The sequence below is a fragment of the Prionailurus viverrinus genome, chromosome C1 (assembly GCF_022837055.1).
Source record: "Prionailurus viverrinus isolate Anna chromosome C1, UM_Priviv_1.0, whole genome shotgun sequence".
In the NCBI taxonomy this organism is placed as follows: Eukaryota; Metazoa; Chordata; class Mammalia; order Carnivora; family Felidae; genus Prionailurus; species Prionailurus viverrinus.
The window spans coordinates 138829495-138847431 of record NC_062568.1 but is presented as its reverse complement, the minus strand read 5'-3'; the positions used below and the strand labels follow the sequence as shown (position 1 = coordinate 138847431).

At 39.1% G+C, this 17937-nt stretch overlaps 1 protein-coding gene across 5 annotated transcripts; it reads right to left on the bottom strand.

Moving 5' to 3' along the window:
• Window positions 1-1308: 1308 nt before the first annotated feature.
• Window positions 1309-14610, bottom strand: LOC125173550 (guanylate-binding protein 5-like). Of its 5 annotated transcripts, none has more exons than XM_047872823.1 (11): window positions 14503-14610; window positions 11285-11484; window positions 10402-10529; window positions 7678-7787; window positions 7221-7417; window positions 6636-6878; window positions 5334-5614; window positions 4370-4582; window positions 3500-3602; window positions 3041-3222; window positions 1309-1599 (listed from the first exon to the last, which is right to left on the bottom strand). In XM_047872823.1, the coding sequence occupies exons 2-11, from the start codon at window positions 11472-11474 to the stop codon at window positions 1483-1485; spliced, it is 1764 nt and encodes a 587-aa protein (XP_047728779.1). In that variant the 5' UTR covers window positions 11475-11484; window positions 14503-14610; the 3' UTR covers window positions 1309-1482. The 5 variants fall into 5 exon arrangements, with proteins under 5 accessions (XP_047728779.1, XP_047728778.1, XP_047728782.1 ...); XM_047872822.1 differs by having other exon boundaries at window positions 14447-14603; XM_047872825.1 differs by lacking the exon at window positions 1309-1599 and having other exon boundaries at window positions 3081-3222; window positions 4401-4582; window positions 14447-14604.
• Between the last annotated feature and the right edge of the window lie 3327 nt (window positions 14611-17937).

The following is a 17937-nucleotide window of genomic DNA, read 5'->3' as shown; positions in this document are numbered from 1 at the left end:
GTACATAGTCAGTATTCCAAATAGCCCATCAGCTTCAGTCTTACTTAATTTTTGAATGCTGAGATCAATGTACCACCTTTGCTCTGTACATAAATCAGTGATGGATTAAAAATGGTTGCAAATACATTGCCATACTTCACAGAGTGAGGTAGATTTCATTTCTCCTGCCTTGGGCTGTCCCTAGGAACTATCCTGATCAACAGAATGCAGCAAAAGGGCTGTTGAGTTCACTGGGTCTTAAGAGATCTTTAATTTCTTATTTTGCTCTTTGGAGCACTCTGTCTTGGAAGCTAGCCACGTGAGAGTGTCCTGCTGTTCAGAGGCCATGTTTGTGCATGTAGAGAGAGAGAGAGAGAGAGCAGTGGGTGCAAGTGGATAACCTTGTGTCTGAAACATTTAGGACCTTCCAAATGTTTCCAATTTTGGAGAAAATAGAAACAAAGGAGTACAGTTACGTTTTTGAAAAATTTAATCGTTATTTACAGTTAAAAATATATGCAAACAAATATGTTTACACAATCCATAATTTTAGAGAAAAATCAGTAGGCTTTTATATGTTATTGCAAAAAATTACGATGATTTAACTTAAGCACTAAGGTAAGGATAAAATTAAATGATCCCCATCAGATTTTTTGACGCCTTATCTAGCATTCCATATACCTTTTATTTATAGGCCTTAAAGGATTATAAACATGTGACACACAGTCATTAAGTCTAATATAAATTGCCTCATGATATAAACTGTCCCATGTAAGTTGTTCCCTTTGTGAGGATGAACAAAGAAAAGTCTTATTTAGCCCTCAGCTTATGGCATAGTTTCCATGCTGGTAGTTCTTTCCATCTTCTGGAGTACCCCTATTTTATTACCATGTGGGATTTTTTTTCAGCTTAAAATCTAAGCAGACTGTTTACTAACTGTACCTAGGATTCACATCATTGCCCCTAGAGCCTACAAGGACTTGAGAACCATACATTATTTCCCTAAGAAGCGAGGTTAGTTGTCCTTACCATTGGTGCCTCCTCTGATGACATCCAGCATAAGACCACTTGGCAGGGGTGATACTCAACTCAGCCCATGACTTTGGCCAAATTCTACTTGACTTAGCTCATTGTGAATAACACCCCTTAGGCCACTTCTAATCCCCCCAATGCAAAAATGGAAAATTGGAGGGATGAATTTGAGTTATAAGACAAAGTTTTCCCTGATGGAACCAACCCAATATCACCCCAAATAGAGACATTGATAAAATTCCCTTATTACACAATTCACAGTCTCTTTAAGGAAGTGATAATCAACTAAACTATGGAATTATTGAAATGTACATTTTACTAATTACAAGCCTTGCAACTATATAACTGTACAAAAGTTTGATACAATAATTATGAAGTTTATTTAAGTGGTGATTGTCCTAAGTTCTATAGTTTCTCATTCTTTTTTCTCTTTAGTGAAAGTGAATGAGGAAAGTTCTGATGTTTAGCTCTTTAAAGTAAGATGCATGTATCATCTTGTGAGACAATATTCCTCTGGAGATCCTGGATTTCGTTGTGAAGTCTTCTGCGTTCATCTTCGATTTCCCTGTTGAGATTTACGGTCTGTTCCTAAAGAGTGATAAGTAAAACAATGGAGTTTAGCAGACACTCATGTCCATATCACTTGAGGGGAAAAAGCCCAAATCATTGATTTTTCTTTGTTTATTTTAATCCATCAGTAAATAACCGAAGACAGTCCCTGAATTCTTTTCCATTCATGTGCATTTCTCATTCTTGGTCTCCTATTGTCTAATCCCTCTCCCATACCTCTCTCTCTAGTTCCAGGAACATCATCTCCCGATCCTTGAAATATTGGTGTCCCAAGAAATATACCCTGAGGCCCCCTCCTCCTTCTCCCCTTATTTTATACATCCTCCTCAGGTGATCTTTGTCACACCTCAACTTTAATTCTCATCTATACAGAGAGGAATGTCAGCTCTAGCTTGCAGAGGAGGGTGTGTAGGTGTGTAGGAGGGTGTGTAGGTGATCTCTACAATCACACGAGGAGTCTGAGTCTCTGATGAGGCAACTTTTTCTAGGTCTTCACAGTTATGGGGCAGAAGTACAAGGAGAGGGAGGGGACCAAGAGCCTCGGGTTGACTATACGCCCTTCAGTGCAGAGCTGTAATCTCAAAAGGTCTTGGAGCTTGTGCCTGGGAAACTGGGACCTGCTGGTCGATGGGCCACACTGGGGAAGTGTTGTCTCAGAAGAGTATTCACCTAAGATTTTTCCACCAGGTTTGCAGAAACAAACCATTGCAGATCCTCCTCTCTGGGAAGGCAGTTTAGGTAACTTGCTGAGTTGATACTGACATTGTGTTCTCTCTCTTTGGAACTTCATTTTTCTCATTGCAGAAATAGGGGCCTAATACTTGTGCTTCGCAATGAACAGGATAGGTGAGAGCATGAATGCAAAGTGCTTTGTATAGTGCGAAATAAATAGGAGCTACTGCTTTGTGAGCAATGATAATAGTAAAGGACTGAATGAAACAAATTGCAAGTAAAGGCCTTCAGAACCAGTGATGATTAAGGCAAGGACAGGGCATAGACACAAAAAGATGAATTAATTTAATAAGGTAATCACAGCCAAAGAAGACTGTCTAGAGCAATGACCAAGATACCAACAGCAACAAAAACAAACAAGTGCTAATTACCAGGGGTTAGAAAGCTCCTGGGCGTTTCACACACTATTAGTGCTTATTCTGGGCCATGCACAATTCAAAACGCAAATGTTCTCACTTAATTATCAAAATAACCCTATCAAGTGGGTATTATTACTATCTCTGTTTTCCACAAGAGGAAACCGAGGCACAGAGGGGATAGATAGCTTACAAGAACCATATATTTAGGAGGTGGGAGCTGGGCTTCATACCTGGGATGTTTAACTCCAGAGTCCTTGTCCTGAGCCATAATACTGTGCTGCCCCTCCCCCTTGTCACTGCTTCCTGCTCTCATCAGTACAGGGAGGGGAGATGTGAGCAAACCCTGAGATGCAATAATTGATGAATACCTGGAATCGAAGTTGCAGGACCCTCTGCTGTTGTCTTAACTGGTACTCTTGGAACATTTCCATTTGTCTCACTTGTTCCAGATGGAGTTGCTGCCTTTGCTCCATCACTTGCTGGTTATACCTTTGAATCGCCTCCAACCTTTGTGCTTCAATCCTTGCAGCCTCTGCTTTCACACGTGCCTCTGAGGAAAAAAGAAAATGACAACACTCTCGAGGATTAAAGGGTTTCTTCCTTCTGCTTCCCGCTCTTGTTATTGCTACCACATCGTAAAGAAAATTCCCTGGAACTGTGTTTCCCTTCCAGGAAACCATATTGCAGCTGACTGTATGTGCCCTGTTCACATTTAGGAATCATCTTTGGCATTCTTGCTCCAGTTTACTGATCACAGGTGAACCAGGCGAAATTAAGTTAAAACCTGTAGAAATGTCTGTCTTGCCTCTCCTTCGTTTCCGTCTCACCTTCTATCACCTTTTGCCTCACTGTGAGAGCCAGGTCTGTCTGTAGGATGGTATCACTTGTAGACTGTTTGGACTGCAAATATTTCTGCAGAGCTTTCTCAGCCTAGGAACCCCAAAAACATGCAGTTAGAAGTAGGAAACCGTGACAAGGAATGTTACAAGCCTTTATTTCTTTTTTGTCCCAGGATCTTTTCCTTCACGGAAGTGCTCAGCCCCATACTTGGTAAAACTGCCTATCAAGTCTCTTCTGTCACAGGGGTGGGTACAAGCCCTGGGCTGGCCAATCAGAGCATCCAAGGCCACTAGGTGCAAAGAATTTGGGTACAGGTGGGGAAATAACACGCGGATGTGTTAAAGGCGGGTACGGATGCTGGGCAAATATACTCTCTCCTGAGACTGAGGGCACGAAAGACTAGTTATGCTGGGAACTGTTGGTGTCACCCTGCTGCCATGTGGGGTGAGCCTGCCTGAGAATGAAACCAATAGTAAGGAAAACAGAACAAAAAAACTGAAGTGGAGATTGAAAAGAAAGAAGGAAGGGGGGAAATCTATGACATTGTTTCAACTCCTGAACATAGCTATACTTGCATGACATTTAAATATCTTGCTTTTAGTTTAAGTGAGCCAAGGAATTACCATTTTTTCTCAAGCTAGCTTCGATTATTGGGATTCTGTGCCATGTAACCAAGGCAGTCCCTTCATTACAGTGAATGTTCATGGTTGCAATAAAAGTCTGGTGAGTATGGTGACATACTTCAGTTTAATTCCACAGCTATGATTAGAGTGTAAATACTTCCTTCCTGTCCTCATTGATTTTTGAGAGAAGCCCCTTAACACTTTCCTGCAACTGATAGATAAAACTCAGAATACCTGCATTCCTTTCCTGGGCTGCTGATAGTACCTTGCTTTCAGCTCTTCTGTCTTCTGAATGAAGAGAAAATGTCCTCCTGGCTTTGAATAAATCCCCTGCGTCACCTCATTTTCTAGAGGACCAAATATAGCCTGAAGTAAAGCTGAGCAACGGTTCGATGATGCCTCCATGTTCTGGTTATAAAAGTCATCCTTTCTGGCTTCTAGCAGAGTCTTCAAAGGGATAAGCGGCCACGGAAAAACTGTTAGCAGCACTTCAGCATTTCTAGAAATGGTTCTCAAGAAGAATCTTTATATTTTTTCTAGAAACTGGAGGACTACAAGTAAGACTATATCCTTCCCACCCAAACCTAGAAAAGTTCCGAAGATGATACACTGTAGAAAAATTACTTTGCTTTTGTGTATGGAATCCCCTAAAACCTCTTTCTTTTGCTATTTCTGCTTTGGATGTTGTCTTTAGACTACAGCTCTCTAGCCTCAAGCCTTAATTTTAAATGCAACCTACTATTTGACAACATTTCTGGGGTTACCAGTGAGTAAGGGGAATGCAATACCTGGCTGGAATGATATAGTATGTACTATTAAACCTGGAGACATAATCTTTTAGTAGGCCCATTTGGCAATTCTGTATGCTTATTTAATAAAAAAAGGAAAGCTAATGAATACCTTATGCATAAAATGTTTTAAGGGAAAAGATGACTCTACATAGGTGTAACGTGGTAAGGTAGGTTGTGTGTATGTGGAAGCTTTAGAATCTGTAGGGCCCAGAGTAGTCACATGTTTGTTTGTTTTCAGAATAACAGTGATAACTTGATCACAGAAGTGGTAATCATTATTTTTTTCAGTCTAGTGAGGATTGCTTTTCATCATTCATTCCCTGTTTGCCTTTCATAGCAATAAAAATCAACTTTGCCTCTTATGGTTCATAAGTCCCATGAACTAGATGGGGGAAAAAGATAATTACCTCTAATTGCTTCTGGAACTTTTGGTTCACATCCTTGAAAGAGTTCTTCATGAAGATTTCTATGGCCTCCCTTTCACAGGCCCAGTGCAGGTCCAGGAGCTCAGAGAGAGTTTCTGTGGGCAGCTGCACCTTCTGGTCCATCTGCTGGTCATAGTGGGCAATGGCCTTTTTCACTGCTGCTGAGTTCTTGATCTGGGCCAAGGCCACAACTGAGTTCTCCATGCAGGGCAGATCCCCACGGCTGATGGCATTAACACAGGTCTGCACTAGGCTCTTCAGATCTTCACAGGGGGAAGAGATGCTTATATTATTTGCAAGCAAGAGGGCATGTGGCACACTGGGTAATTCTGTGCATGTTAATTTCCCAACACATTGCCTGCATTTTCTTAGCATTCTGCACACTGTTCGTGTGGCCCAAATAAGTTCCTTTGGGAAATTATGTGACCAAGAAGCAAGATTGTTCTTTTTAAGATAAAAAAGAAAGTATTCAAAGGGGAAGACTCAAGATGTGTGTGATCATCCACCTTTCATCTTTTCCCATTGTGGAATGAGAAAACGGTTATATAAAGTTAGGCATTTTCATTTGATTAGAAGGTTATGGGCCTTTTGCCTCTTTACTCTTTCCTTTATTTCCCTCTTCCTCAGGTTTCTATTCTCTTCAGAATTACCTTCAGTCTTTCACTTCAGTATGTAAAGCTGGCATTAGTGTTCTCCTGCTCTAGAAAAGCACAAAGTAAGCACATTAGATTACGTCTCCTCTACCCTTTGTTGGAACTTTCCTGTTTGTCTCCCTTGTCCTTTGCATACTTTTGTTTGCACTCAACTTCCTTCCAGAGTGCAGTAATAATTTACAGACTTCTGAGACTACAGATTGTAGGAGAAACTGGACCTAGAATTCTGCTTAGATTTCTTTTAGGGTTCTAGACAACCTGGGCCTCTGTTTAATGTTTATGTGAGCTTACTTCATTTCTACAGAGAATATATCCTCATCTTGTGTCTCCCAAAGGCTGTGATATATAATGTGCTCTATTGGTGAAACAAATGATGCCAACCCATGTGGGTTAGTCTAGTTCAATGGTGGACCACTTATGGGGAGAACTTCTTTACCTTGATCTTTTTTTCAGGGTATGTTTCTATTTTGTTCTACTTTGGAGGCATTACTAAAAATGGACTAGAAATATTTTTGGTACCCACTGGAATTTCGTGAAATGCATTTTCAACATTGACAATGGAAGGAGAAACTTTTAACAGTACCCTATTCTTTATGTTGAATTGAAGGAAAAACCTAAAAAAGGTACTCACGGGGTCCATTGACCTTGATGCCTCCTGAAAGAGTCTTAGTCTTGGAACGGTTGAAGATGTAGGAACAGAATGCTGCCACTTGTTGCACAAAATCAGGATCCAGCTCATCATTACGCAGTGTCTCAAGCTGGGCAAACTTCTTCCAGTGAGCAGGAGAGTCGAAGATAAAGCATTTCCTTATTGGAAAGAATTCTTTTATACATAGACGGGGCAAATTGAAATTTTCAAGGCTTTTATCGGTGCCTGGGGAAGAAAAAATACGATTCATTTAGTATAATATTAACATTTGTGTTAATTTATTCTCTTCAATTAAATGTGCCTTCCACCTGATTATTTATTTCAATACATGTTCACAGAACCTAGGCAAAAAGCTAAAAGGTAACTAATCAGGGAAAGGAAAAGAAAATTTGCTCCAAGAACAGGGGAGTAATACAGTTTAATATTGATGAGTCTAATTAGTTCACTATAAATTAATATTTATTTGGTAGTTTAGCCAGGTGACAATGAATTTAACTGCCTGTACACGAGAGGTAATTTCTTGTATTCTCTCTCTCTCTCTCTTCCCAAAACTGAAGTCCCTGTTACCTTCCTTTAGCTTCAGTGATTTTTCCAGGTATTCATCTGCTGTGATAAGTTGCCCGTCTATTTCTAGGTCTAGGTAGAAATCTCTCAGAGTCCACACTAAGTCTGGGTAGAAGTTAGCAAAGTTAGTTGTATCTTCAACCCCATCAAGGTCAGGTGAGGATACTGTCCAAAGCAGATTTGACAGTTCTGTCACATAGCTGGGATGCAGTTAAGGAAAACTCATGGATATAGGACTACATCTAAGCCCATATTTAATTCCAGGTCTCCCTATACTTTTATTTCCCCTTTGGGTCTTAACCAACTCCTCATTTCATTTGTAAATATAAGGACTCTTTTTCTTGTACCTTAACACTTATTATGTTTTCATTTTTGTGTTTGATTCACAAAGACTCACAAACACAACTGGTGAATAGAGTTCTCTCTGGCTTTGGTGCCATCTTGGACCACAAAAGGATACTGCAACAAGTCCATAGCCCTCTGGTCAATTTTGTTCATAGTATTGTATACAAAGGTACTACTCAGTAGTATTGCCAGTGCAAATATCTGGGTATCATTCTTCTTGTCACCCTAGAAGAACAAATTTAAGTCATGTCTCGTGGTATTCCCAGATGAACAGTCATTAAAAATAGTCCCTTGACCTACAAATGTTAAACAAGACCAACAAAAATGATCGTGAGAAACATAAGAACTTTGAATAGAATAGTTCTATTCACATTGATAATTTTTATACAGAACCATATATTTTTAATTCATCAGTTCCTTTTATAACTAGTTAGGTATTTGAAAAATGGATAGTCAAAGTTTGTGGAGTAACTAGAATACTTAAAATAAAGATTTACATCAAAAACACAAAAACAAGTATTGGTGAGGATGTGGAGAAAAAGGAACCCTTGTACACTGTTGATGGGAATGCAAACTGGTGCAACTATTGTGGAAAAAAGTATGGAGGTTCCTTAAAAAGTTAAAAATAGGGGAGCCTGGGTGACTTAGTTGGTTAAGCATTGGACTTCGGCTCAGGTCATGATCTCACAGTTTGTGAGTTCAAGCCCCATGTCGGGCTCTGTGCTGACAGCTCAGAGCCTGGAGCCTGCTTCAAATTCTGTGTCTCCCTCTCTCTCTGCTCTTCCCCTGCTCATGCTCTGTCTCTCTGTCTCTCAAAAATAAATAAACATTAAAAAAAATTTTTTTTAAGTTAAAAATAGAGGAATGCCTGGGTGGCTCATTGGTTAAGCGTTTGACTTCGGCTCCAGTCATAATCTCATGGTTTGTGAGTCTGAGCCTCACGTCGGGCTCTGTGCTGACAGCTCAGAGCCTGGAGCCAGCTTCAAATTCTGTGTCTCCCTCTCTCTGCCCTTCCCCTGCTCATGCTGCGTCTCTCTGTCTCTATCTCAAAAACAAATAAACATTAAAAAAAAAAGTTAAAAATAGAATTACCATATGATCTAGTGATTCTATTATTGGGTATTTACCCAAATAATACAAAAGAAACTAATTTGAAAAGATATATGCACCCCTATGTTTAGTGTGACATTATTTACAGTAGCCAAAATATGGAAGCTCCTCAAGTGTTGATAGATGAATGGATAAAGAATATGTGGAATTTATATACAACGGAACATTACTCATCTGTAAAAAAAGAATGAATTCTTGCCATTTGCAACAACATGGATCTAGAGGATATAATGCTAAGTGAAATAAGTCAGTCAGAGAAAGACAAGTAATTTCTTAAATAATTTCATAAAGACATATGATTTCACTCATGTGGAATTTAAGAAATAAAACAAAGAAAAAAGAGACAAAAATAAAAACCAGACTCTTAGCTATAGAGAACAAACAGAAGGTTACCAGAGGGGAGGTGGGTGGGTGGGTAGATGGATGAAATAGCTGAAGAGGACTAAGAGTACACTTATAGTGATGAGCACTGAGTAATGTATAGAATTGTTGAATCTCTATATGATACACCTGAAACTAATACAACAGTATACATTAATTATACTGGCATTAAAAAAATCAAGATTTTCAATTGTGTAAAACAAATTTGGCCTGTACACACATGCATGTATCTATTTTATTGACTAGTTATTTATCTTATTGACTAGTTATTACAGTACAATGCACAGTAATTCAGGAATGCCTGGGTGACTCAGTCAGTTGAGTGTCCCAACTCTTGATTTTGGCTCAGATCATGATCTCACAGTTCATGAGTTCGAGCTCCACATCAGGCTTCATGTTGACAGTGTGGCCCCACTTGGGATTCTCTGTCTTTGTCTGTCTCTGCTCCTCCCCTGTGTGTGCTATCTCTCTCACAATGAATAAATATTTTTTAAAAAAGAATTTAAAACACACACACTAATTCATATTACTGATCTTATCCAATACTCAAAACAGTGCCATAAGATAGCTTTATAACTACTATCTCCAGTTGTTATAGATGAGAAAAACTAAAGCACAAAATGAGGTGACTGTTTTGATTTTGTGATAAATCAAAAGCAAAATGAAAACATAAAAGACTAGGGAAGTTCAAGGGAAAGATTCAGTTATGTGCTAGAGCCAGCTCTTACTAGGTCACAGGGGCTAACTGTATACATCTATTCTGAACCTGCAGTTTGTTGGAATCAGCCATGATGGGAGTATTTAGAAAACTGGCAGGTGCTACCAGTCAAGGCTTCCCCCACCCCCACTCAGTGGGCTGGTTGTTAAATACCAGCACAGAAGTGGAAAAAAGTCCATGTGTCTACTGTTCAAATGTTAAGTTGGATAAGACCAAAGAGGAAATAAAAGATTTGGGGGAGTTTTGCTTGTCAAAGTCAGAGAGCTACAAGTGCCAGAACCCTGATTTGAATCCAAGATCCTCTGACCCAGAGCTCACTCCTAATCACTCTTCTCTGCAGGATCAGACTTAGGACAGTGGTTTTATTTGTATCATCTTTTCCGTATTTCAGTTAACTTCCTAACTCCATATTTTAGTGTCTTGTCCCAGTCATGATTCTGGCTTATAAATATATTTTTCTCATCTCAGATTTCCAAGTCTTGACTATTAAAAATAGAAAAGGAAAAAAAGGTATACTCTGTCAAGTAGAAGTACAAATTTAGAAAAACAAAACAAAACAAAACATAAAACCTCCCTGTGTAAAGAATGTTCAGAGGTGGGGAGGAATCAAAAGGGATTTCTGTTCCTTACCTTCTCTACATCTCCTAGACCCTCTGTGTCCAGAAGAACTAGGGTGTGGTCTGGCTTCTTGGGATGAGGCATACACCACATCCAGATTCCTTTGGTGTGAGACTGCACTGTAGATCCAATAGAGAAGCCTGCAAGGGGTAGGGAAGAGGTTGTAATAGAGGAGGGGATCTGCAAATTGGAGACCTTCTTGACAACTGAACTTGGGTTTAACAAATTCAAGATGAGGACACATCAAAAACTATAACCAATATTGATCTGAATTAGAATAGAGGAATGGAAAAATTAAAATATCAAATATCATAGGTTGGAAATTTGATGTTTTTCCTTTTTACAAGAATGTCATGCTGCTAAAATTTTAATAGTTTATAATTGCATATATAGAAATTATTTTATTGGGGCACCTGGATGTCTCAGTTGGTTGAATGTTCAACTCTTGATTTCCGCTCAGGTCATGATCTCAGTGTTGTGGGATTGAGCCCCACATTGGGCTCTGTGCTGAGTGTGGAGCCTGCTTAAGATTCTCTCCCTCTCCCTCTCTCCCTCCCCCCTTCCTTTGCCCCTCTCCCCTGTTTGTGCTCTCTCTCTCCCTCTCCCAAAAACTAAAATTTAAAAAACAATAAAAAATTATTTTATTGACATCTTACTCCTTAAGATTGGAAAGTATGCTTTTCCCAAGGCAATACTAAGGGGAAAAAAAGAGGTGATATGTCAGGAAAAGACCTCTGCCTTTTTTTCTCCGAACATAATTAGCCAGCTGTGACCCAAACATCAGTTTTCAATATTCCTCCGCGTTCTCTAACTTCCTGTCCTTGCATAACCACGTTCAATGCAGGCAGTGTAGGTGGACAGAAGGGACTCCTCGGAGCTTTTTGGTGCCACTCACCCTTGTTCTTCCCAGCCAGCTTGTTCATCAGGTAGGATTTGCCTGTGCGGTAGAGGCCCACAATAGCCACCACCACGAGAGGATTCTTGGTGGCTGACAGGATCTCCAAAGCTTCCTGATTAACCACCAGTTGCCCTTCAGTGTTCTCAATGAGGCACACTGGGGCCAGCATGCGGATCTCTGAGGCCATGTTCCCTGGTCTGCAAGGGAAGAAATGAGATGGACTGAAATATCCAGTCTTACCGAAGAGAAGGTCATTTTACTTTCTGAACTTGGTGACGTACTGCTTCCCCAAATGGCCTCAGTTTCTGAAGAAAGTTTTGAAAAAAGGACAGCCAAGAGGGTCAGAGTAAAAAAGCTGTAGGCCCTAAGGAGGACTATATTATAGGCTGCCCCATTGGTTCTTAAATGTTTAATGGGCATAAGGAAATCCATTTCATGAGTTTTACCTACTGACTAGTTTAAATCTGACTCCTTCCCTTTGGTTTCTGGCTTACTTATGTTTCTTAGTTTTTACCTCCGTGAATCCTTAGATTGAATCTTTAGGACCACTATTTGCTATATTATGCTTACTTGGCCTTTATCAGCTTGCTTCACTCACATTTAGGGCTATGTCTAGTCAAACCATATTATGTTAAATCTTGCCATGTCATTATGTAGCACTAACAAATCATAATTGTTTACTTGTAGCTGTACTTTTAAGGAATTTTTTTTGTATAGCTATAGTAGTGCCTTCAACCAAAACTTCACTGCATAATTGTTTTATGAATGAGGGAGTAAGTGAAAATACTTCTTAAAGAATACTTGACCATTTATTTTCTAACTTCTAGGCATCAATTCCTCTAACCTGAAGAGTTCCTGCTAAAGCATTTTAGGCTATCTGATACTCAAGCAAATGTTTGCTTTTCTGCTTTGCCTTATAAAGGGCAATTTTCTTCCATTGTAGACTACAGAAGCTAAAAACCCAACATCTGCTTGGCTTTTTCTTTCACTAAAATCATGCAATGAAAAATTATGGATTCCCTTATTAGCCAGTGGTAAAACTGCTTTTTAAAAATTATAAAACCCCCTTCTTCCCTCTTCCTTATAGCTAATGCACTGGAAACTATTCAGGTGACAAATAAAAACAAACTGGTTAGGAGCAGATCATATGTGATCCTTTGCAAATGACATAGCATCATGGACTCGGGAGCCAGGAAATACCCAGGCCAACCTGAACCCAGAGAGGGATTCCATGATTTTACAGACTCCTATGCCAAGTCTCTTTCCATTCTGACATATATCCAATACAGTATTAGTACCTTACATTTGTAGATTTCTGGTTGCCTGATTTGTATAAAGCAGGGATCATAATCATTTTTAGACTACAAAGATATGGGGAACTGGTAGTAATGATCTACAACAATTATCTAGGAAAACAGAAGATACACAATCAGTCTGTTTGCAGATGTTGGAGGCTTACAAGCTGTTGTGCTTTGGGATGATGTCGCTCATGGGAGAGGGAGTAGATTTGTCTGAATATTGAGAACTCCTGAGGAATAATTTAGTACTGTGTATTTCTATTAATAGAAGTATTTTACACATTGCTCCCAAATGATATCTGGGTGGCATCTTAATACTTTAGGAGAGCCCAGTCTCCAAAATATCTTTGCAAATTCAATGTGTTCACACCGACATATAACTATTGTTTTGCCATCCCTAACCCAAACTGTGATGTGTGCTCTGAGATGCATCCTTCTTTTTTTTTTTCAATATATGAAATTTATTGTCAAATTGGTTTCCATACAACACCCAGTGCTCATCCCAAAAGGTGCCCTCCTCAATACCCATCACCCACCCTCCCCTCCCTCCCACCCCCCATCAACCCTCAGTTTGTTCTCAGTTTTTAAGAGTCTCTTATGCTTTGGCTGAGATGCATCTTTCTTAATTCTGTTAGAGCCTCATAAACTTTTGTAAATGAAAACAGTGCAAGAATGGATACACACACAAACACACACAAATATACATTTTGGCTTTGAAGTAAGGCAGGCTTGATTTTCAGTACCAGCCCTACAACTGGCTATCTGTAAGATGCTGGCATTTCTACTCAACACTCTTAGCCTGTCTGTGAAAAAATGGAAGTAAATAAAATAGTTGTATGTACCAGTATAACTGCTAGCTTAAAAAAGAGAGCTGCAGGAGATGGGGAAAAAGTATAAAGAAGGAAAATGTGAGGAAATATAGGAGAAAAAGTTCAGAAGTACTAAGTGATGAGGTATCTAGAGGAAACCATCTGTTTTCAGCCAAACAAGTCTATTTGGTTTTGTTTGTAATTGTTGCTTTTTGCTTTTGTGTTGTTTTTGGTTTGAGTTTGGAGGAGGAAAAGCTCTTAGCAAGGAGACAAGTGGAAGTCAAACAAGAAGGAGATGCCTGAAGCATGTGCCATGATAAATTCAAAGGTGTGAGTTCTAAGGAGCGATCAAAATTGCCAGACACTATGGACCGGTCAAGTTGGGCAACTGGAATGAAGTGATCCCATAATAGTAGAGGCAGTAGAGTAGTAGAAATAGAACCTAGCACAAAAAGCTTTAAGGAATGAGTGTGAGCCAAGAAGTCAAAGTCAATTAATCCAGTACTATTTCTAAAGGAAGAAATCCACCTTCAAAGTACAAGACTATGACTAAAAATGTGCAGCTGTTTTCATTAAACCTCTTCATTGTTCCCTCCGAGTTTCAATTTTTTTCTTTTTCCATTTTTAACAATGTAAGCAAGCTGTTTGCATTGCGTCTCATTCATTTCTCTTTCTCACAAAAATAATACAGTCACAATTCTTCAAACATTCAGGCTGCAGCTTGAGGTAACTTAATCAGGTTTTATCAAAAGACAAAGGTAACATAAGTGGCAGTTATGATCTCCATAGATCCTAAGGTGGCAAAGGGAGGAAAACAGTGTTAAGACATTTCAGATTGTCGGTTTAGTCCCCACACATGCCCATGTCTAATTCATCAGTAAGCAGACATAGCTGGGGCTTGAGGAACTCTGCCACCTGTCTTACAACACCACAATTTAGTCTTTAATGACATCTAATGGTGCACATCAGGTTTCGGCTGCATATCCTGGATAGAAAGTTTTCAAAACATTCTGACCATTGGCAAATCTTCTCCACCCTTGCCCCAATCTTACCTTAACTGTAAAATTAGTAGCAGAGATACTTTAGAGCAGGTAAGAAAGCTGCTTACATGAAAATGTGCTAGGAGTCCCTTGTTCCTCAGTTTAGCTGTGTTGGTTTCTGATATACTTCTTACCCAGTCCTGGGGATTTCTTACCACCACCCACTCCCCCAGACCTTCAGAGGTCAGGTGATTAGAATATGAAATAAAAACCAAAAGTGGTAAGTCTTCAAAACCTCACTACAGAAACTAAAACCACAAAGCAAGCTCAGTAAGTCGTTTCAACGGTAACTTCCTGAATATTTCTCACTGAACAAGCTGGGTGTATTTGGCCTGAATTCTCAGAAACTGCATGTATTAGTGGAACAGACTGTTTTGCAACCTTTGAGACTGCAACTTTGAGATTGCGGTCATTTGCAATTTTTTTTAATACTCCAAGTCTTGTCCTTAGGGCTGTGAGAAACCATAAGTTCACAGTTACAGTGAATATAACCCCAAAGTATGTATGAATTTTGTGAATATACTATTTTTGTTTGTTTTTAAGGAAGCAGCCATGCTATGCAACGCAGAATAAATTGTATAATTTCAATGACAAAAGAAAATTAAACTCCTGAATTAAGAGATAAATGCTGAAAAATTTTTAACAACTTAGAAAATGATCAGTCATTACTGGGTCAACAGTTTTTTTTATAACTGCATCTTTCATAAGTCAGGCAAATATTCAAACCAAACACTTTGAATATCTACTGCATACTGCAGTGTTGAAAGACAAGCAAGAAACAAACAAGCAAAAACATCATAATCTCTGTGAGGAAATTTCAGCCTAGATAAATACAATCTGCTACCTCCTCCTTCCCTCTAAATCCTATTCTCTGACTGGATGAATTCCAGTGCCCTATCTTTGAGTTTGGTGATTCTTTCTTGCGTTTTGTATTAGTTTTATTTTAATTCCAGTATTGTTAATGGCCAGTGTTATATCAGTTACAGGTGGACAGTATAGTGATACAACAATTGCATACACCACACAGTGCTCATCGTGAAAAGTACCTTCCTTAATCCTTTCACCTATTTCACCCACTTGCCACCCACCTCTGCTCAGGTAACCATCAGTTTGTTCTCTGTAGTCAAGAGTTTCTTGGTTTGTCTTTTTTCTTTTTTCCTTTGCTTGTTTGTTTTGTTTCTTACATTCCACATATGAGTGAAATCATATGTCTTTCTCTGACTTATTTCACTTAGCAATATACTTTCTAGATCCATCTATGTTGCTGCAGATGGAAAGATTTCATTCTTTGGTATGGCTGAATAATATTCCATTGTATATATGTACACATCCCCTTTATGCATTCATTTATCTATGGATACTTGGGCTGCTTGCATGGTTTGGCTGCTGTAAATAATGCTGCAATAAACGTAGGGGTGCATGTATATCTTTGAATCTGTGTTTTTGTATTTTTTGGAAAAATACCCAGTAGTGCAATTACTGGATCATAGGGTAGTTCTATTTTTAACTTTCTCTTTTTTTCTTTCTGAGAGAGAGAGCGTAAGAGGTAGGGAGAGGGGCAGAGGGACGGAGGGAGGGAGGGAGAGAGAGAGAGAGAAAGAGAAAGAATCTTTAGCAGGTTCCATGCTCAGCACAGAGCCTATTGCAGGGCTTGTTCCCATGACCCTAGGATCATGACCTGAGCTGAAATCAAGAGTTGGACTGAGCCACTCAGGCATAGCTATTTTTAACTTTTTGAGGAACCTCCATACTGTTTTCCACAGTGGTTACACCTGTTTGCATTCCTACCAACAGTGCACAGGGGTTCCTTTTTCTCTATATCCTTGCCAGTATTTGTTTCTTGTTTTTGATTTTAGCCATTCTGACAGATGTGATATGATATCTCATTGTGGTTTTGATTTGCATTTTTCTGATGATGAGGGATATTGTGCATCTTTTTATGTGCTTATAGGCTATCTGTATGTCTTCTTTGGAAAAAAATGTTCGTGTTTTCTGCCCATTTTTTAAAATATGTATTTATTTTTGAGAGAGAGAGAAACAGAGCATAAGCGGTGGAGGGGCAGATAGAGGGGGGAGACACAGAATCCAAAGCAGGCTCCAGGCTCTGCGGTCTGTCAGCACAGATCCTGACATGGGGCTCAAACTCACGAACTGTGAGATCATGACCTGAGCTAAAGTCAGATGTTTAACCAACTGAGTGACCCAGGTGCCCCTCTGCCCAATTTTTAATTGGATCATTTATTTTTTGGGTGTTGAGTTTATAAGTTCTTTATATATTTTAGATACTAACCCTTGATAGGGTATGTCATTTGCAAATATCTTCTCCCATTCCATAGGTTGTCTTTTAGTGTTGTTGATTGTTTCTTTTGCTGTGCACACTCTTTTTACTTTGATGTTATCCTAATAGTATCTTTTGCTTTTGTTTCCCTTGTTTCAGGGGACCTATCTGGAAAAACCTCACTACAGACGTTGCTACTGCCAATGTCAGAGAAATTACTGCCTGTGCTCTCTTCTAGGATTTTTTGGTTTCAGGTCTCACATTTAGGTCTTTAATCCATTTTGAGTTTATTTTTGTGTATGGTTTAAGAAAATAGTCCAGTTTTATTCTTTTGCATGTAGCTGTCCAGTTTTCCCAACACCATTTACTGAAGAGACTGTCTTTTACCCATTCTTTATTCATTCTTCCTTTGTCTAAGATTAATTACCCATATAATTGAAGTGTATTTCTGGATTTTCTATTCTGTTCCATTGATGTATGTATCTATTTTTGTGCCAATACCACACTGTTTTGATCACTATAGCTTTGTAATATAACTTGAAGTCTGGAGTTGTGAAATCTCCAGTTCTGTTTTTCTTTTTCGAGGTTGCTTTGGCTATTCGGGGTCTTTTGTGGTTCTACACAAATTTTAGAATTGTTGTTCTAGTTTTGGGAAGAAGGCTTTTGGTATTTTGATAGGTATTGCATTACATGTGTAGGTTGCTTTGAGTAGTACAGACATTTTAACAATTTTTATTCTTGGGGCGCCTGGGTGGCGCAGTCGGTTAAGCGTCCGACTTCAGCCAGGTCACGATCTCGCGGTCCGTGAGTTCGAGCCCCATGTCAGGCTCTGGGCTGATGGCTCGGAGCCTGGAGCCTGTTTCCGATTCTGTGTCTCCCTCTCTCTCTGCCCCTCCCCCGTTCATGCTCTGTCTCTCTCTGTCCCAAAAATAAATAAACGTTGAAAAAAAAAATTAAAAAAAACAACAACAATATTTATTCTTCCATCCATGAGCATGGAATGTCATTCCATTTGTGACATCTTCAATTTCTTTCATCAATGTTTTATAGTTTCCAGAGTACAGGTTTTTCATCTCTTTGGTTAAGTATATTCCTATATATTTTATTATTTTTAGTGCAGTTGTAAATGGGGTTGTTTTCTTAATTTCACTTTCTACTCTTTCATTATTAGTGCATAGAAATGCAGTGGATTTTTGTATGTTGATTTCGTATCCTACAGTCTTAC

What these genes read in the sequence shown, in the direction of transcription:
- LOC125173550 (XM_047872823.1), bottom strand. Translation starts at nt 11,474, where the DNA reads ATGGCCTCAGAGATCCGCATGCTGGCCCCAGTGTGCCTCATTGAGAAC. An exon ending in ATCACTGAAGCTAAAGGAAG is followed by an intron (nt 6,879 to 7,220) that starts GTAACAGGGACT and finishes TTTCTTCCCCAG; the next exon opens with GCACCGATAAAAGCCTTGAA. An exon ending in GAGGCAAAAGGTGATAGAAG is followed by an intron (nt 3,223 to 3,499) that starts GTGAGACGGAAA and finishes TTTTTTCCTCAG; the next exon opens with AGGCACGTGTGAAAGCAGAG.